The sequence below is a fragment of the Drosophila montana genome, unplaced genomic scaffold (assembly GCF_035044405.1).
Source record: "Drosophila montana isolate Dmon_TW-CO22-7 unplaced genomic scaffold, ASM3504440v1 contig_2716_1, whole genome shotgun sequence".
Taxonomy (NCBI): Eukaryota; Metazoa; Arthropoda; class Insecta; order Diptera; family Drosophilidae; genus Drosophila; species Drosophila montana.
In genome coordinates, this window is record NW_026997587.1 from 378,588 (window position 1) to 400,125 (window position 21,538).

A 21,538-nucleotide genomic window follows, 5' to 3' on the forward strand; every position below is an offset into this window, starting at 1 on the left:
AAATATTAAAATCTCGGGTTCCATATGACCGATTTCGAAGTGTATATACCTCTTTCTACTCGTACGGATGCCGACTATCGATTGCCATCCAAAAATCCGAATTCTAAGAGATCACCCAAAATGGTCAAAAATACAGTGTAACCATCACGTTTTTTTCGACAAATGACATTTTTCTGAAATCAAAAAACGTTGATGCCATTCTATTCTATGGACCTCCACGAGTTTATCGCGCCCAATCCGCCCGTTATCGGGCTTTATTTAGCCGAGATATGGGCATTTAAAGTTTCCCAAAAAGATTCGAGTGGTTGTGCACTTGGAAGTAAAGCAAACAAAGTAATGCATACTTTTGGTCCGCGCAAAAAAATTACCATTCACAATATACGCATAGACTAACATTTTATTTAGTGTTTAATTTGAAATATCTCGGCTAAATACAGTCCGAAATTCGAAGTGGTATACCTCTTTCTACTCGTACGGATGCCGACTATCGATTGCCATCCAAAAATCCAAATTCTAAGAGATGACCCAAAATCATCAAAAATACAGTGTAACCATCACGTTTTTTCCGAAAAATGACATTTTTCTGAAATCAAAAAACGTTGATGCCATTCTATTCTATGGACCTCCACGAGTTTATCGCGCCCAATCCGCCCGTTATCGGGCTTTATTTAGCCGAGATATGGGCATTTAAAGTTTCCCAAAAAGATTCGTGTGGTTGTGCACTTGGAAGTAAAGCAAACAAAGTAATGCATACTTTTGGTCCGCGCAAAAAAATTACCATTCACAATATATGCATAGACTAACATTTTATTTAGTGTCTAATTTGAAATATCTCGGCTAAATACAGTCCGATTTCGAAGTGGTATACCTCTTTCTACTCGTACGGATGCCGACTATCGATTGCCATCCAAAAATCCGAATTCTAAGAGATCACCCAAAATGGTCAAAAATACAGTGTAACCATCACGTTTTTTTTTTTCGACAAATGACATTTTTCTGAAATCAAAAAACGTTGATGCCATTCTATTCTATGGACCTCCACGAGTTTATCGCGCCCAATCCGCCCGTTATCGGGCTTTATTTAGCCGAGATATGGGCATTTAAAGTTTCCCAAAAAGATTCGTGTGGTTGTGCACTTGGAAGTAAAGCAAACAAAGTAATGCATACTTTTGGTAGGCGCATAAAAATTACCATTCACAATATACGCATCAGCCCAACATTTTATTTAGTGTTTTTTGGAAATATCTCGGCTAAATACAGTCCGAATTCGAAGTGGTATACCTCTTTCTACTCGTACGGATGCCGACTATCGATTGCCATCAAAAAATCCAAATTCTAAGAGATGACCCAAAATCATCAAAAATACAGTGTAACCATCACGTTTTTTTCGAAAAATGACTTTTTTCTGAAATCAAAAAACGATGATGCCATTCTATTCTTTGGGCCTCCACGAGTTTATCGCGGCCAATCTGCCCGATATCGGGCTTTATTTGGCCGAGATATGGGCCATTTAAAGTTTCCCAAAAAGATTCGTGTGGTTGTGCACTTGGAAGTAAAGCAAACAAAGTAATGCATACTTTTGGTCCGCGCAAAAAAATTACCATTCACAATATACGCATAGACTAACATTTTATTTAGTGTTTAATTTGAAATATCTCGGCTAAATACAGTCCGAATTCGAAGTGGTATACCTCTTTCTACTCGTACGGATGCCGACTATCGATTGCCATCAAAAAATCCAAATTCTAAGAGATGACCCAAAATCATCAAAAATACAGTGTAACCATCACGTTTTTTTCGAAAAATGACTTTTTTCTGAAATCAAAAAACGATGATGCCATTCTATTCTTTGGGCCTCCACGAGTTTATCGCGGCCAATCTGCCCGATATCGGGCTTTATTTGGCCGAGATATGGGCATTTAAAGTTTCCCAAAAAGATTCGTGTGGTTGTGCACTTGGAAGTAAAGCAAACAAAGTAATGCATACTTTTGGTCCGCGCAAAAAAATTACCATTCACAATATACGCATAGACTAACAATTTTATTTAGTGTTTAATTTGAAATATCTCGGCTAAATACAGTCCGAATTCGAAGTGGTATACCTCTTTCTACTCGTACGGATGCCGACTATCGATTGCCATCAAAAAATCCAAATTCTAAGAGATGACCCAAAATCATCAAAAATACAGTGTAACCATCACGTTTTTTTCGAAAAATGACTTTTTTCTGAAATCAAAAAACGATGATGCCATTCTATTCTTTGGGCCTCCACGAGTTTATCGCGGCCAATCTGCCCGATATCGGGCTTTATTTGGCCGAGATATGGGCATTTAAAGTTTCCCAAAAAGATTCGTGTGGTTGTGCACTTGGAAGTAAAGCAAACAAAGGATTGCATACTTTTGGTAGGCGCATAAAAATTACCATTCACAATATACGCATAGACTAACATTTTATTTAGTGTTTAATTTGAAATATCTCGGCTAAAAAAAGTCCGAATTCGAAGTGGTATACCTCTTTCTACTCGTACGGATGCCGACTATCGATTGCCATCCAAAAATCCAAATTCTTTCTAAGAGATGACCCAAAATCATCAAAAATACAGTTTTTTTCGAAAAATGACTTTTTTCTGAACTCAAAAAACGTTGATGCCATTCTATTCTTTGGGCCTCCACGAGTTTATCGCGGCCAATCTGCCCGATATCGGGCTTTATTTGGCCGAGATACGGGCATTTAAAGTTTCCCAAAAAGATTCGTGTGGTTGTGCACTTGGAAGTAAAGCAAACAAAGTAATGCATACTTTTGGTCCGCGCAAAAAAATTACCATTCACAATATACGCATAGACTAACATTTTATTTAGTGTTTAATTTGAAATATCTCGGCTAAATACAGTCCGAATTCGAAGTGGTATACCTCTTTCTACTCGTACGGATGCCGACTATCGATTGCCATCCAAAAATCCAAATTCTAAGAGATGACCCAAAATCATCAAAAATACAGTTTTTTTCGAAAAATGACTTTTTTCTGAACTCAAAAAACGTTGATGCCATTCTATTCTTTGGGCCTCCACGAGTTTATCGCGGCCAATCTGCCCGATAATCGGGCTTTATTTGGCCGAGATATGGGGCATTTAAAGTTTCCCAAAAAGATTCGTGTGGTTGTGCACTTGGAACTAAAGCAAACAAAGTAATGCATACTTTTGGTACCGATACCGACTATCGATTGCCATCCAAAAATCCGAATTCTCAGAGATCACCCAAAATGGAAAATACTATGTCAAAATACAGTCAAAAAACGTTGATGCCATGGGCCTCCACGAGTTCATCGCGCCCAATCCGCCCGATAGAGGCTTACAAAGCAAAACTAGTACGAATTGCCATTTTAATAATTGACGCAATTTGACCGTGTTTAATTAACAGAGATATTTGAATATGTGCCTCTAACGATCGATCATCGAGAATTGCGAATATGGAGAGTGCACTTTGCTTATTTGCCTTTCGGTACTCGAAAGAATCTGTGAAATGCATTGCAAATAAGTTGAATGTAATTTCGTAATAAAAAGGGAGGTGAAAAGCGCATTGGAAATGTGTACAACAATCGCTGGCCAAAAGCGCAGCCAAAAATGCCAGTAGCCAAGTGTCCTGCAGCCAGCAACAACAAATAAAAGTCACCAGTTCGAGTTGCCTGCGGATGTGGTATGTGTGTGTGTGTGTGCGCGCCTGTATGTGACATTCCTTATGGGATGCACAAGTACCTCTGACTGGGTGCGTGTGCGTGTGTGGGGAATTGTTTGTTTGTGTGTCCAGCTCATAATAACTGCAGCTTCACGTTTACAATTTGTTCGTGGTGTGTATGTGTGTGAGTGTGTGTGTGAGTGTGTGTGGTTTTGGTTTGGTTATTCGGGCTTGATAAAAATGAGCGTCGGAAATGCGAATATAAATTTTGCCATATCTGATGTACAACTGTGTGTGTCTGAGTGTGTGTGTGTGGCAGGATAAACGTAATGGCTAGCAATGCAGCCAGGATGCCGGGCAGACAGCAGACAGTGGGCAGTGGGCAGCGGGCAGCGGGCGGCAGACCAATCATCAGAAGTATGCAGCGGGCAGAGGAAACGGAAATGACATGCAATAAAACACAAAGGCGCACGCATCGGGGGCAACGCAGTTCGCAGGGCCGGCTGGGTGGCTTTGTGGTTGGGTGGTGCAGCTGTCAACCGTTGTGGATTATAACGCAAAATGGCAGCTAGCAACAGAAATCTATCTGGCCAAATGCAATGCCAAAGAAACTTTTACAAAATTACAATTGCAAAAGTTCTCCACTTGGCTAGCGGCACAGAGGGGCACTGAGAGCGGACGAGCTGAGCGCGTACCCGCAGCTGCTGGCCCAGACAACGCACACAACTGTCCAAAGCCCCGCCAACCCCCGCACTTGACCAGACGACATTTGAGTGCGCCTTTTGTGTGCGTTAACGCCAAGTCATTTGGCTTATCAATGCCAGACGCAGACAATTTTGCGCTTATCGCTCGAACGCATCGCGCTCCGCCTCATGCAGGTGCCACAAACAGCTATCGATGCTCATTTGACCACGCCCACCACCCCTGGCCCTGTGTGTGGCATGTATTATTAAGCGCCCATTAGCCCGGGGTCCATCTTGTGGCAACAAACCGGCACTAGTTATGCCAAGGGCCCATTGACATGTATGCAAACATTGCTCTAATGATGGTCACCAGAAGTGGCCACTAACCGGCAGCAGCAAATACTCCTGTGCCAGCCCCACTTGACAAGCAGTGCCTTGCTTTATTGGCTAATTACGCCCTGCAGCAAAGCGTTGCAGTTGCATGCCTGCATGTGATTGCTTGTTGCACGTTGCTGTCCCAGCTCCAGCTGCCCTCCTCGTTGCTGGCCTGCCATAATTTGCCGGCAAGTTATTAGCAGAGGCACAAAAATGGCATCGTTTTATTTTCGATTTTAATTTCCATGTAGCTGGGGCTGCCTCTGGTCGTTTTTTGCTCGACATGCGCCTAATTTATATTCATTATCTGATGCATAATTATAGATAACCTGCCTGTATCGAGCGTCAGGCAGCTCCGCCAGTTGCCACAACTTTTGCTGCCGTATCTCGTGTTTATCCTTGAGCTTAAATGTTATTCGAGCGTTTGCTGTTTCGCTGTCTCAATATTTGACTAGCGCATTTGACAGCAGCAGCTCTGACAGCCACCCCCGTTGCCCCGTTATAGCCCACTTCTTAATCTGGTTTAAGCTTACCTCAGTCTGTTGCGCTGCCGCCCTTCTCCAGATTGATCCAGTTGTTGGCACAAATAATTGGCATCAAGGTGCTTGCGAAAGTTTAGGGGGAAAGAAGGTTGTGCAAATATTTGTCGAGTAAATCATGAAAAAATCAATTTCAAAGGGAATTCTTAAAGCAAAAGCTGGGAATGTTTAACAAATAAACGAATTGCTGTGAATTGATAGGAAAATTAATGGGGAAAATGTTACAGATCTTTGCTAATAATTATTGTACTATAATTCTAAATAAAATATAACTAAATATTTGACTTAAATTAATTTGAATTTTTCGACATATTCTATATAGTTTTTCTTCATATTCTCAATAGATTTTGCTTTGAACTCTTTATTCATAGGGTCTTGTACAAATTAGTTCTTAGTCTAGAATTATTGTAAGTTTCTTTAGCCAAATCTTATCGCATCGGGTTTTCCTACTTAGCCAAATGCCAGTTAATTAAAAGTTATCGTGTGTAAATAGTTGCTGCGTAAAACTTAATTTCAATAAATACAAATCTGTAAATAGATGTAGTATATATATATATATATGTATGTATATGTTGTTGTAGGTATAAGTTAATTATATAGTTCTCTTAAGGGTATTCATCGCATATAAAAATAGGTATGCATATATATTTATATATATATAGTACTTATCTTAGTTTGATTCGCTTAATTAGGGATGTGCTATATTTTTGGAACAGTATTGAAGAGAGAGGCCCTTCCTCTCGTATTGTATCTCATTTGTAGTTTCCAATGCTTAACTAGGCGCGTCTTAAATCTCAAGTTGAACTTTATTGCTTTGTAAAAGTGCGGGATATGAGTTCTGCTCTCGGCTATGCTCCACTCTCTGTATCAGTATGAGTATGTATGTGTATCTGTATGTCCTCTTCTGTATGTGTATTTATTGAAAATTGATGACCACCTGGTGGCTGCTTCGTTAGCGAAAAGGGCGCTTGCGGCGCCTCATTTATTAGCGGGCAGGCGCGCAATCAGCGCTAATTAAAATGGCCGCCGGCTCGGATCACGAGATGATGCAGTTTTTGTCCTTGTCAGCCCCGGCCAGGTCTGCGGGCTTGCGCTTGCGATCGTAGGCCAGGGCGTCGTTGGGCACATAGCTGACGCGGACGCCGCCATAGTGGCGCCTCTGCGGCAGCTGGTACATCATCATGTAATCCTCGGAGCTGGACGAGCTGGACGAACAGGTGGAGCACACATCCGATTCCTCGGATTCATCGCGCTCTCGCTCCCGCTCCCGCTCCCGTTCGCGTTCCCGTTCACGCTGCTGGCGCGGCGACTTGTGCGGCGACTCGTGCTCGGCCAATGCGCTGGCCTGCAGCACCGAGGGCGGGCCCTGGTAGGAGGAGGACAGCGGCTGGGCCGGCGCATAGGTATCCGCGCGCGTAGTCGAGTGCGAGCGATGCCCGCTGCCGCTGCGATGGTGGCTCGAGGATTTGCGGCGGCGACGTCGGCGCGACGAGTGCCCATGTCCATGTCGATTGACATCCCGCTCCCTGTCCTTCTCTCTGTCCCTATCTCTGTCTCTTTCTCTGTCCCGCTCACGTTCCCTTTCGCCAGCGCCGCTGGTGCCGGCGCCGGCGCCGTTGCCGGAGTAGCTGCGCGAGCGGGGCAGCGTGTCGGGAATGCCCTCGAAGCGCACGCCCTTCTTCTTGGTCGGCTCGCCGCTCATGGGCGAGGAGGAGCTGGCGCCGCTGAGTATGGAAACGGGATGCGTGGGCGGCTGCGTCGCCGATTGCGTGGACTGCAGCGACCGATCGCCGGCGGAGTGCGTGGGCGAGCCCATCAGCTCCGATGGCAGCGCCGTCGAGGCCACGCTCAGATTGGGCGTGGGCAGCTCAGGCAGCTCACCGACGTGCGGCGGCGGATGCAATATGTCCGCATACTCGTGCTGCGACGCATGGAACTGCTGTGCGGAGGCGTGCAACGGCGGCGCCGGCGGCAGCTGCTGTGCAAAGTGCGCCAGGTGCTGAGCACCGACCACGCCCAGCTCCGGCATGCTGGACGTGATGGAGTTGTCCATTTTGGAGACCTGTTGCAGCTGCCGCTGCAGCTGATAGCTGTGCGTGCCGCCCAGCGGCGGCTTCGCCGGCCACGCTGCATCCAAATTGGTGGCCATCTCGTTGAAGTTGTAGACACCGTCGCGCTGCAGCTCCATGGGCTTGGGCATCAGATGCGGCTGGAAGTCGCCGGGCGAGTTCAACGGCGACATATTCTGCGAGCTGGAGAAATCGGTAAAATCTCCGCCGCCGCCGCCGGCCGCATTGTGGACGACCTGCTCCAGATCCTTGACCACGCCCGCATCCGAGTCGGAGGTGGCATAGGTCTGCTTGGCATGCGCCACCAGCAGTCCGCCCGGCAGCACGCCTGGCAGCTCATTGGCGGGCACGCCCGCGGCCAGCTGCTGGCTCTGCAGCTGGTACATTGCCTGATTGAAGCTGGCCTGATGCTGTTGCTGCTGCTGCGGCGACATGGGCGGCGAGCTGGAGGCGTGGCTGCTGGGTATGCGCGTCTGTTGCGGCCGCACGCGCTGCGCCGGCGGCGTGGGCGTGGTATACATGCCCGTGCCGGAGCTATCCGACGGCGTCGGCGGCTCACCCTTGCTGCAGGCTATCGAACAATAGATGGCGCCACGGCGCGGCAAAAAGGCGCGACCCAGCAGCGAGCAGCGGCAGGTGTTGCACGAGAAGCACTCATCGGTGGCATGCCAGTGCTGGCCATCATGGCTCATCTGGCCCTGATCCACGCCAATCGCCTCGCCACAGTAGTCACAATATTCGGCGAACATCGCATCGAAGCAGAGCAGACAGTACGGCTTGCCCTCCCGCATGATGTACCGCTGGCCGCCCAGCTGCTTGTCGCACTCGTGGCAGGCGAAATGATTCATGTGCCAGGCACGTCCCTCGGCCTCGGTGCACTCATCCGCCAGGATTATCTGCGTAGTGCGGAAAGTTGAAGGCAAAGTTTTAGAGCGAAACAACTTGTCGCCTGGGGTCAGAGGGGGGTCAACGCGGGTCAGGTGACTCACCTCGTCGCAAGCGGAGCAGCGCGGCTTCAACGTCTCCGCGTGATGGCGGCCACAATATATGCGCCCATCCCGATGGAAATAGATGAGATCCACGAGCAGCTCGCGGCAAATGCAGCACGTAAAGCAGCCCGGATGCCAGCTGGCATTGGGGCCGAGGCGCGTGGCAAAGACCGCAATGTCGCCAGTGGAAATCAGCTCGTCGCACTGCAAGAGTTTTCAATAGGAGTTGGTTTCGTTGCGCTAGAGGGTTGAGTGGGGTGGGGGGATTAGAACTGGGTTAGGTACTTACGCCATCGCATGGACGTGCGCTCATCAGCTGTCGCACATTGCCGCGTCCGAGTGCATCACGTTTGCGCTGTGTGGAAAACAGACGCAGCTCCTTGCGCTCCTCATCCGTCAGTGAGTGACAGTAACGAACCTGCAATGACAGAAGAACCGTTTGTTGAGACGGCAGACAAACAGACAAACGACAAACGACAGAGGTACAGAGGGACAGATGGGCAGGGAGACAGCCAAATCATATGTTCAAGTTGATGCTGGTGGGCAGGCACAAGTGATCTTTCCAAGAAGTCAACTTGGGGCGCAGATTGTTTGTCTGCAACAACAGGCATGGCCAGAGACAGCCACAGCCACAGTCGCAGCTCGAGTGGCCAGTGGGCAGGGCAGACAACCGCAGACAGCGAACGGTAGCCAAGGCTGCCCATCAACTGGGTTAGCTTCTAGTTCGGCTGCAGCAGCTGCTCCTTCTACTCCTCCTACTCCTCCGCAGCCTCCAGCTCATCCTGCTGCTGGCTGCGGTCAGCGTCTCGTTTGTGTTGTATGCAAATTTTTTGGCTGCCTCTTTTTTGTTGCCCCAGCGCACAATTTGATTTGACTTTCGGCTTGGAATTTGGGCATTTTCCACACACACACACACTCACACACATACACAGGTACACACGCACGCCCATTGCTAAAGTCTGGTCAGCTTGGATACTCGTTAACATGGCAACCCCCAGTTAGTTGCAGTGGTTAAAAGTGGTAAATGCTAAAATGCTAAAATGGTAACTGATATCCTCCAACTTAAAGCTGTGGGAATCCGCTCAACTAGGGCTCTATACCCTAACAAAGGATAATCTTATTTCGATAACTAAAATGCGAAGCACTACTATATAGACTAAATAAGTATTGATAATGATAATAAAATGATAATGATAATGATAATGATAATTATAATGATAATTATGATGATAATGATAATGAGAATGATAATAATAATGATAGTGATAATGATAATGATAATGATAATGATAATGATAATGATAATGATAATGATAATGATAATGATAATGATAATGATAATGATAATGATAATGATAATGATAATGATAATGATAATGATAATGATAATGATAATGATAATGATAATGATAATGATAATGATAATGATAATGATTATGGTAATGATAATGATAATAAAAATAATAATGATAATGGTAGTAATCATAATAATGATAATGGTTATAATAATAATAATAATAATAATAATAATAATAATAATAATAATAATAAGAATAATAATAATACAAATAATAATAATAATAATAATTATACAAATAATAATAATAATAGTAATTGTAATAATAATGACAATGTTTATAATAAAATTAAAAATAAAAACAATAATAAGATTAATATTAGTAATAGTTTAAAATAATAGGTTCTCAGTTATTTGACTGATTTCTGATTCCAATCAGATTTAACTCTTCTATGTCTGTAAGGGTATTAACGCCTCGAATAAACCAAGTTGGATTTTCCTGTTTTTTTTTTGCATTTGGTTTTTGTTACTCTCATTGTAGTTTTGTGGTTTTTGCCAGGGGTGCCAGTTCAGTTAGTTGCACTTGTTTCCTTGATTAATTAAAAGGCACAGGAACAACAAAAGCAACAACAATTGGTCTGAGAATGTGTGGGAAAATCGCTGGCATTGACTTTGATATGCCGTTGCCGTAATTCGAGTTGTCGTTGCGAGGACACGAGGCCATTCAATCACGATAAAGCAAAAAAAAAAAAAAAAACGCGCACACATTTGAATAAATACCACGAAATTGACAGGGCCAGCGTCACCCCAGGGACACCCAGAGTGGAATGGAGTGGATTACAGAGGGATATATAGGAGACACTGGACTACACTCACCTCGTTATCATGCGGCGGCAGTTGATGCAGCAATTGTCGCACACGGTACTGCTCTCCGGGACTGTTGACGTATGGCACTTTGTCGTCGGGTATTTGCGAGAAATACAAGCGGACCTGGCGAAAAAAAGAAAGAGAAATCCAATTGAGAATTGAGTTTGGCTGCAATGGAATGCGCTGGGGTCACACACTCAAAACTAAGCTAAAACTAAATGCTGGCAAAAAGGGGTTCAGGCTCAGCCCCAACGGATCATCATTATCATCAGCAGCAACAACAACTTGATCATCATGATCATCATGATCATCATCATCAGGTTGGGGGCCTGTCAAATGCTGCGCCTGACTGCGACACAGCAGGTTGCTGGCTAAAGATTTTTTTATTTCCTTTTGATTTTATTACGTTGATTTGGCCATTTTGGCCAGGTTGAAAGGTGCGCAACGTGCTGCCACGGTCAACTTCTAAGCCGCCTCAGCTGCTCAGTTTATTGGCCACGTTTTCTATTTTTTGTTGTTGTTTTTGTTTTGTTTTTTTCAAGTGCGCCGATTGCCGTGAAATTCAAGCATGCGATCTGCCAGCAAGTGACCACAGTCTGAGGCAGCGCGACGCCACTCAGCCAACTGCCTGCCAAACAACTAACCAACCAAGCGACTGCCTGACGGACAGACTGACGGACGGACAGACGGACGGACAGACGGACAGACGACTGACACATGGCTTATGCTGCGTCAACGTAAATGGCTGTAAATAAATTTTCAATTCTGTTTGTAGCGTTTGCCAAAAATACTATATGGCATTGGCAATGGCAATGGCAGCCAGCTGGGCGAGCCAGCTTGACGGGAAAATACCCTGCAATCAGACTAAGCGGGGGGTCTAGTGCGTAAAAGTCGCTGCTACTTTTCATATACTGCCTAGCTCGCCTTGAAAAGGATTGGGAGAACCCTTTATCTGTTTGGGAAGCAAGTTCATTTTCAGGAATACTTTGCAGCTCGAATTGGTTGTCGTGAATTTAATATATATCAGCGTATCTTTCATTAGATTAATATCAGTTAAACTAAGATACATTTTTCGGATTCTAAAATAAACATCAGCTGCGTATGGAATGAGAGTAGTAAGAGAGAAATTAAGATCTGTTTAAATAACAGACTCTGAGTTCTCTGAGTCGAGGCTGACAATAAAGCTAAATCATCTCAGCTGCCGATGCTTGTGAGGAGTTACCTTAGAATTCAAATGAGTTCCGCTAGAACTATCTAAACTTGAATATACCCTATATCAAACATTGTCTGTTTATAGGGTATTCAAGCGTCTGCCTGCGCGACATGTGATAGGCGCTGTCAGTTTGAGCGGGATTAACGCGACCCTATGCATACTGAATGGAGTCTGAGGCAGCATGTCAAAGAGTTGCCAACGTCTCCTGCGGGCCTGGGCCTGGTCCAGGCCCAGAAACAGGCCCAGAGCCGGCAACAGTCGTTATAGTCAGAGCTAAAAAATGTCCCTAAAAAATGGTTAGTAGCGCGCTTTTGGGCGCCGCGGCCGCTGGAAAAGATTGCGCAAGATTTATTTTCCATTGGCGCATATTTTACGCAAATAATTTATGTGGCGTTAACGGCAGCCAAAAAATAATTGAACAAAAAATTCGCACAAAATGCCGGCAATACTTTTCTTTTCTTCTAGTTTTGTTTTTCTTTTTGTGCACTGAATTGGCCATAAAAATGGCTTTGAGAAATGGCCAACTAGCGAGTGGGCCGCAGCTGGACTTTGGGGTTTCATTAGCGCAATCTAATTTCCAATATGTAGACAGTCCAGAACGGGGCCCACACGTTAGGCAGACCAAAAGCTGTCCGTGGCCAGATTCCAGACTCGATCGCAGCCCAAAGATGCGAGCTGCGTGCAAAGTTTCCGTCTGCTATCGGCTCGGAGGTGAGCAATGAAGTCTGACTGATTTATGGCCTGCTGATGAGCAGCTCTTGGTGCTGAACGCGGCTTAAGTGACAAAATCACGCACAATAAGTCAAGTCAAGTCAAGTCGAGTCGCGCCTTGCTTATCTGTGCACACAAATCACAGATCAAGCAACTCCCAAAGGGCCCGAGAACTCACCTGATCCGGTCGCAGGCCAGGCGGCACCCAGGTGTACTCTTCGAGCGCACAGCCGCTGTCATCGTCCGAGTGCGACTGCCGCTGCATGTCCATGTGCGGCCCGGCCAGGAAGGGCGCATGCGCTGCCGCTGCGGCCGCTGCTGCCGCCGCCGACGAGGAGGAGGAGGAGGAGCAGTGGCCCGCTGGATGATGCAGCAGCGATGGCGGCGACGGTGTCGATAGCGCCGGCGACAGCTGATGATGTGGATGTGGATGCTGCTGCTGCTGCAGCTGGTGTCCATGTTGCGCATTGGTGTACTTCGCATTGCTGGAGCAGCCCGAGCCGGCGGGCGAATACTGTGCGGCAACAGCTGCTCCCACGGCTGGCGGCAGTTGCATGGGCAGCTGCTGATGATGCGGCGGCAAAAATTGCTGATGCCGCTGCAACGGCAGCGGCGATGTGGGCAACATGCCCGCATTCTGTGCCGCATACAAAGCGCTCGCCGAGGAGCTGCTGGGCAGCCCGAGATTGCCCAGCGCTGGCTGCATGGCTGGCAACGTGCCATGTCCCTGGCTGGGCGAGAAGTGGCGCGGCAACGTGGGTATCTTCTGCAGATACGAGATCTGCGTTAGCGGCGTGCGACTTATGGGCCTGCAAGGAGACACGGCGAGAGAGAAGGAGAAAGAGAGATTGGCTTTTAGTTATTGGCATTTTTGTGGCGTGGCTAATTTTAAACTCAATTAAAATATTTTCACAAATTACATGGCGGGTTAAAGGTTCTACATGCTGCTGGGAAAATGTGGTATGATTTAATGATTTAAGTCCCACAACACATGGCCAAATCATATTTTTATTGTATTATGAAACCGCATACAAAATGTTTTTTGCGCTTATTCCTTTGTAATACGCGGGATTTATGCGGTTTTGCACTTCCTTTTTTTCAATTTGAACGAGCTGTCAATTTTAGTTTGTTTTTTAAAAGGATTGTTTTTTTTGAGCTGCACATCAAAATGAAAATACAAATGCGCTTCACAGCGTTTACACAAACAAATCGACGGCTCATGATGTTGTTGTTGTTGTTCGTTAGTCTGATATAAATATATATATATATCTCTATATATATTTGTATTCGTGTGTTTGCTTTCCGGGCCTTTGGGCTGTCGCTGTTTGTCAATTTGTTGTACGGCTGACATTGTTATCCTAGCTGCGCCCCGAAATGCGCTGCAAGCAACTGACGCGAGCTTTTTGACTGCGTAAATGTGTGTGGGTGCTTTGGACTAGTATTGGTGAGCTTTCAAAAGCTGCAACGATCGCAGCACTAAAGGAAAGCATTTATGTTGCTTATAGTGAGTGTCTGTGTAAAAGCTTTGAATTGGTTTATATTTAAGGCAATAACTGTTAATATTATTTATGATATTAGTATTAAATTAAAAAATAATATAAGAATTAGCTTTGGTATTTTCCTGAAGTATGTAGAACAGTTTCAAATGCTGCAGAGTATGTTTAAGAGATTTCCTAAGTAATCGAAATCGATCATAAAAATAAATCTTTCGTTTAAGCTGACAACCTCTAAAATGAAAGATCGTTCGCTCCACATGACTTAGGGTCTATTATTTCCACGATAAACTTACAGAAAACTGTTAACTAACCTTTGTTTTGTTTAAACTGACAGCTATTATAACAAAAAGACTCAAAGAGATTGTTGCCACAACATGACCCAGGCCCTTTTATTTTCTGAGCACGATAAACCTTCAGAAAACTTGTAAAGAAACGTTTTATCTGGCAAAGCTCTACCCAAAACTCTGGCAACTACCCCAGAATAAGAGGTATACATGTGTCTACGAAATACATTTTACCGCAAATCCCAAATGACCTACGATTGCAATTGTAGGGGATTTGATGCTCGCCTTATATCAACCGCGGCACGCACCATTTCATGCCAGTTGTTGTTGTTGTTGCAGCTATCAAAGGATAACTGCGCATTGTCTGCGCATATGTAACTGTAGCTGCGACTTTGTGGGCAAGCGGTGGGCGGATGGGCGTAACCGGCTACGACTTCGCTTGGATATATCCAGCAATCGCCTGCGATGTGTGTGTGTGTGTGTTTTTGTGTGTGCCCATGCGGGCGTTTTATCAAAACAATGTGTCCGCCCTTTTGTTGTTTTTTGCGGGCCATGATGATTTAACCAGGCGAATTCATTCTTTTTGTGTTTCCGGATCCGCATCCGCATCCGCGTCCGCGTCCGCTTTAGCGATTGCAATTCCATTTCTAGTTCGCTGACTGCGCCGCAGTTGCTGATGTGTCAATATTTTGTGGAAGGTGGCGGCCAGTGGGACCAATTCGAGCGGTCGTTGCGGTTTGCCCCGCAAATTAATTGCGCAGATTTTTTGGCTTTGGCTGGCAGCTAAAACCAGCTAAAATGTAGTTTCAGCCATTGTTTTATGGAGCGTCGACATTTGCATTTTAAAGCGCAAAACGCTGTAGTTGGCCGCGAGCCGCGGGCTGCGGGACATGCAAAGAATGCGTCGCTGGCGTGGGATAGCCTAAAGGGGAACCAGTGCACGTGCAGTCACAGTCACAATCGCAGTCGCAGTCGCAGTTGCAGTCACAGTCGCAGTCACAGCTGGAGACAGATGCCAACGGCGGACAGCCAAGAGTGTTGGCTGCTGTCAAATCAGCCGCATTCAAACTCAAATTACAAGCCAAACAAATGGCTGGGGGGAGAGTGGGAGTAGGAGTGGGAGCAGGAGCTGGCACTCTGGGACTGGGACTGGGACTGGGACTCGAGACCGCGCAGACACTGCGCAACTGGGGACTGGCCTGGTCTGAAAATGAACAAATGAAAAGCGAAGCAAATGCAAAAACTGTGCCTAAACAACAAATTTGTTGCAGCCAGGAAAATGAGAGGAACTCCAGCTGCAGCAGGAGTCCAAGCTGAAGCTGGAGCTGGAGCTGGAGCTGCACAGTTGAAGTCTGTCTGAAGTCGGAATTTATTGTGCGACCAACTGGTTGTGTGCGGTGCTGTGCTGTGCTGTTGTTTGGCGACCTGCATTTCTTTTCATTTGCGCGCCGCATTTTTGCAATTTGCAAATTTATTGTTGACTGCGGCGAATTGCGTAAAATTGGCCAAGCAATTGTGGCCGAGTTTCAATTTGGAGCCAGCCTTTATTAAGCCATTAAAGCAGCCATAGAGCGGCCTGAAAATGGAAAGTGGCCGCGGGCTAGGCCAGGCAGAAGCTAGCACATACGCACAAATTTGCTGCAACAATGTTGCTGGCAACATGTTGCCAAACTGGCTGCTGCTGCTATAAAACGCAACATTTTTTATATTGCGCCATGAAAGACCCTTGAGGCATGTGTGCGAGTGTGTGTGTGTACAATAAATGCGGGCATATTCTGGCATGCGGGCAGCTGTTGCCAATATTTGTATTTGCATGGCCAAAGCATAAAGTTGAAGAAGAAGAAGAAGAAGCAGCCGCAGCAGCAGCAGCAGCAACAGTTGAAAGGGTTCAGCTTGAGGCAGCGGCTCACTTTGGCAGTCGTTGAACCAAAAACAAAAAGCCAAAACTGGTTTTTCCCACTTGGTTTTCTTTGCCTCCACTTTGTGCTAGGCTCATGCTTTCGCGCCCTAAAACTAGTTCAAAGCGTTGCCATTGATAAACCGCAACCGCTCCCCTCCACTCTCCCCTCCCCCTCTGCTGCTGCTGCTGCTGCTGTTGCCTCTTGCAGCTGCACGACCGTGTCAAGTGGTGGCAACATCAGCTTAAGCACTCGCCATCTCCATTATATATGCTCGTATAGTTTTGCAGGCCCCAGATCGTCTGTACTATATTTAGCTGGGCCGCTTATCTGGCGGCTGGCATCTAAATGAATGATCATTATATACGCCACAGCGAACGCGTTGACAAATTGCAAAGACGCGCCGATGTACGTCTCAATGGCTGCCGCAAGATCTAAGCCATGGCCAACAGCGACAACGGCAACAATTGGCTGTCAGTTTGTGCGGTTAGCTGGGCCCACAAATTTGGGTTAATGCTGTGGAGGCGAAAGTTTCTACATGCTAGTTTTCCATAGCTCAGTTTCAGTCCCCAACCAACGCCTCTCCCCCTATTCCGACCGACAGGTGGTCCCTTAAATGACGTTTCTGGAATTTGACCAGTGAGACTTGTTTAGTAAGTTTTACGATGGACAACAACAACAACGACAACAATTATTGTCCAGGTTCCTTTGTGACTCCTGCGAACAGCAGCGTCTGTTGCGTTTTATTGTTTTACAGCTGCAGGCATAGTTAGGGCTAACAGACCAAGCGGTAGTCGACTGCCAAATACCCTGTGATAAGTTAAGCGATTAACCAAATTGAAAAAAAATGACACGACAAGTGGCAACACTTCAATAGATGTCAGCTCTAGCTGTCTAGCTGTATTCTATATGCTGCTAAATGAAATTACCCGGCGTTGGTCGGCTTAAGTGTATTGTGTTGAAAATGCAGGTGGCAAATTGCTTGCGTAGTTCGCGTCATCTTAAAGCATATAAAAAGCTGCACGCAACTATGCATTCGCGCAAATTGCAGCTGAATTTGAACCGACGACCTCTCGCTTGTTAGTTCGACGCTTAGACACCTTAGCCAAGCTCATACGTGACTTAAGGAAAGTCCACTTTAATGACTGCGTTCTTGTTAATGTTTTTCATATATACTTTGGTCAGTTTCCTTCCTCGTAATGGTCGAATCGTTATAGAAATTAGTATGTTTATAAATTTGGCTTAAATAAAAATAAAACGAGCATAAAGAGAACTTTTCAACTTGAGCAAATATCATATTATTTTGCTTTTCCCTTAATCATACATATATATTTATTTAGGCACTCGCATGCCCGACTGCATCCAGAATCTAGGATATAAATGTACATGGGACAACAAGTAGAAGTGTCTGCCCGGTCAGAGCTTTATTAAAACCCATGCAGCTAGCTCACAACTAGTGCGATTGTCATAAACGATTTTTGAATTGTCAATAAAAATTGCCGTAAACTTTATGGCTAACATGGACGAACACACGTAAAACACGTACACACACACAGCCTTAGGTCTAAGCTCCGTGGGCTTGCTCCATCTCCATCTCCGTCTCCGTCTCCGTCTCCTGCCTCCTGGCGTTGCCTCCCAGCTGGCGCATTGTGTCTGGCTGCCCAACTACAGCCTCCCAGCGACAGTCGCTGTCTGCCGCTGTCAACATGACATTTGGCGTGTTGACATTTTTATTGACTTTGGCAGCGACTCGTACTCTAGCTCGTACTCGTACTCGTACTACTCATGGCTGGTAAAAATTCCACTTTGTTGTTGTACTCTTTATTTTTTTATATTCTTTTCTTTTTTGCTTTTTGTTGCAGCTAAAAGTTGATTAAGAATGTCTGCGCGCAGCCAGAGGAGCCCATGCTGAGGCCCATTCTCTGGCTGCGTGTGGCCAGGCATTGCATTTATTGCGCATACGCCAAGTGGCACTAATTGCACACACACACGACCACACACACACACACACGTACACAGAGGGAGAGAAATCAATTAAACGACTAACTGTACATGAAAGGCAGCTGTTAATTTGTATGTTCAATTTAGAAAGTCGCGCATAAGCAAAATAATTGCATAATTTTTGCAGATCACAACGTGAATTTTCGAAAGGAGGAGGAGGAACAGCAGCAGCGGGGCAGGGGCAGGGAGGGCGCAGCCAGCTCCCAGGCAAGCAGAGAACAAATTGTTTGCTTATCTTTTGGTAACAAAGCTGATGACCAATTAATGTTGTTGTTGCTGTTGTTGTTGTCGTCAACATTTGCAGGCGGCAAAAATGTTGCTGCAACATTTGCAGCGGCTTTTAGCTTTTCGCTTTGGCTTTCTGCTCTGCTAACGGCAACGAAAATTGTTTTGTGAGCGTGCAAATTTTCACAGCTGCTGCAACAGCAACAACTATGCCAGCAATTTGTGCCCCTCTCGCTCTGTGCATGTGTGTGTCTGTGTGTGTGTGTGTGTGTGTGATGTTGCGCGGCAAACATCGAAGCAAAGATGCCACAACACTTCAACTGCAACAGCAACAACAGCAACTGAGGCGATCTTCGAGTGTTAGCTGGAAACAAAAGCAGGTTTCAGAACTCTGTCGGAAAATGCAGGGAAACGTTGTTTAGCTGCCTGCACTTAGCTCGACTTGCCCCCCTCCCCTCTGCAGCCCCGCTGCGCTGCTGCTGAAAATTGCATCATCAATGCAAATTTGGCGCGCTAAATGCTTGTCGCAAGACAGAGAGAAAAAAAGAGACTGAGGCATCGCTGCTGACTTAACGGCCAATAATGTTGACTATGGTAATTGATTCGACGCGTTAGTCTTTTTTTTCTCAGGTTGCGGCCAACAAGCTGCTGTTGCTGCTGGCCAGCTTCTAATTAATTTTTAACTCGCTGTAAATTCATCAAAAAATTGAAACGCATTTGTTTCGGGTCGCCTACTGATTGAATCTAGCCAAGAACAAGAGGGCGACACTGTCGTCCACTCCATTGGCTAGCCTGTGTGTGGCTTCGACCACGACCACGACCACAACCAAGTCCAAGTCCACAACCAAGTCCAAGTCCAAACAGGCCCACGGCTAGGAAGGCAGCCAGCAGCATCGATCGAGCAAACGGTCGTTGTCTTTGGTCTATGAACTTGTTTTTTTCTCATCTGCCGCTCGTTGTTTTTAATTGAAGCCGTGTCTTTGCTTTTTATGCTTTTTGTTCATCTTGTCTTCCTCTTCATTTTTTTCTCTCTTCTTGTTGGTGTTGTTGTTGTGCTTCGTCTGGGGCTATTATAAATTATGCGGCTGCTTCGATTTTCATTTTGATACATTCATGTTTCCTCAGTGCGTGGTGATTATGCTCAATTTTGTTTTTGACCATAATTACTGGACGGCCAGCCAGCCAGCCAGCCAGCCATTCGGGCATTTGGGCAGACCATTCCGTGTATCCGTTAGCTTTTAGCATTTCGTTGCGGCTCATCATATTTGTTGTGTTTGGACTTTTTTGCCGTTTGCTAAACAAATTGGCATTGATTGATATTTATTTCACCTTTGGCACTCGAAAAAGCCAAGTTCAATTGTAAAATACGTCAAGTCGAGACATAAGCACATCATCTTGCCAGTATCTGGGGATAAATGTTTAACTTATTATCGCACTGCAGACCTTGGCCTGGCCTGGGGGCACTCTTTGAGTTCTGTTTGAGTGTTTTGATTGAATGTGTATTCAATGCTTGTACAAATATGTATTTTAATTGGACTTTTAACATTTATTCATTATCTTGAAGAGAGGAAAGGCTGGTAGTAAAGTTTGGTAAACTTGTGTTAATAGGAAACGAGTCTTGGATCAGACTCTGTTCTATGTGAATCTTAACAGTTGTTCTGCTTGCCTCACTCCATCAAACTTCTCAAAAGCAATCTCAATAGCTTTCAAATATTGTCTTAGCCACATTAAGATATGTTATTCAACTTTGGAAAACTAATTCATTTATTTAACACCCTAGAACCACATTTGAGGCACATAAATCACTTGATTAAAGCCTTGGCACCTGCCTTATGCGGGCAATAAAATTTAAACGCAATTATAAATGACATTTGCAGACGCTAAACACGTCCACCCCAGCGTGGTGGGGGTAGAGTTGTCGTAGGGGGGGGGGGGGGGTTCGGGGGCTTGTTGCAACAGTCAATGAGGATGATTTATGTGCAAGGCTCCTTAACAAAACTGTTCACAAATTAACCGTAATATGATTTACAGAAAGCCGCTTTGCTGCCGCTTTTTTTCCCAGAGTGCAAGTTGCGCCTGGCTTTGATTTATGGCCAACTGCAATCGGAATCTAATTTCTTGGCCATTAACAAAACCAAAGCAGAGCAGCAGCAGCCGCAGCAGTAGGAGCAGTAGGAGAAGCTGCTGCCTACGCAGCAACTGCCAACTGCGACGCAGCGTGTCTGGATTTGGGCTCTGAGACTGAGATCTTGTTGTGGTTGTTGCCCCCAGTTGTGTTCTTGTTGTAGTTGTTGTTGCAACAACAAGTCGACAACTGGCTCAAAATTAAGCGCAGAACTTTTGGCAAATGTTGACAAAGTCAAACGGTAACTGCCCGCAAGAGAGCACCGATCTTGGCTGATTGTAACTGTTCTCTGGTATGCTGCTGACAACTGCAGCCGGGCTAAACATGGCAAATAATTAGCTGCTAATTGCTTTTTATGAGTGCATGACAGTCGATAACATATGCAATTGATGTCCAGTGATAAACGGAAACGGCTCAGCGCAGGATTGTCGGCGCCGAGATGATAAGCACTTTAAGGCTGCTGACAAAGAGAGGGGCGAAAAGGAGTGAGAGGGGAAGAGAGAGGGCAGGGACCTTAATGGCATGGCTTTAACAGTTACGCGGCGAAAAAAAGGCAGATTTGTCATCAGCATTAATTTATTTACGTTTTTCTAGCTCGCAAGGAGTTTTTGTTTTGATTACACTGAGAAAAATTAGCTAGCAGTTAGTGTATACTAATATCATCATATTTCTGTTTCATTTCGTCTATATTCAGAATGATCTTCAGCTTTTCGAGCTTAATATTATTAAAATTTGAAATTCTTAGAAGAAACATAAAAAAAAGTGTTTCTAGTTCTAGGATTTCTATTCCTGCGTGATTGTTCCCTGAGCCTAAGGCTTAACTGCTTTCACGTGTTGGTTAACTAAATAACAAACTCAATAAGAAAATAGAAGCTTTAGTCGTATATTGAGTCTGATATGAATATGAAAAAAATTCTATTTGTTTCATGCTTTTGTATCTGATTCCGATTCGGAACTATTTGTATTGCTTCCTTGAGGGACCCTGACATTCGTCGTTTGTTTCTAGGCAGGTGCTTCTGCTCCTCTTTCATCTGATCTTCCAATTTTCATTACGAAACATCAAAACAGATATCAATAGTTGTTTGTTTTTTTTTT

General features: G+C 45.3%; 1 protein-coding gene across 1 annotated transcript in view; it reads right to left on the reverse strand.

Moving 5' to 3' along the window:
* Positions 1-5,590: 5,590 nt before the first annotated feature.
* pk (prickle) overlaps positions 5,591-21,538 on the reverse strand; it is a 91,886-nt gene continuing 75,938 nt past the window's right edge. The window contains exons 3-7 of the mRNA XM_064684300.1: positions 12,593-13,223; positions 10,500-10,613; positions 8,616-8,744; positions 8,327-8,530; positions 5,591-8,233 (exon numbers count right to left, since the gene is read on the reverse strand). Coding sequence (XP_064540370.1) covers positions 6,305-8,233; positions 8,327-8,530; positions 8,616-8,744; positions 10,500-10,613; positions 12,593-13,223 — 3,007 coding nt within the window. The 3' untranslated portion in view covers positions 5,591-6,304. The remainder of the gene's footprint in view (positions 8,234-8,326; positions 8,531-8,615; positions 8,745-10,499; positions 10,614-12,592; positions 13,224-21,538) is intronic.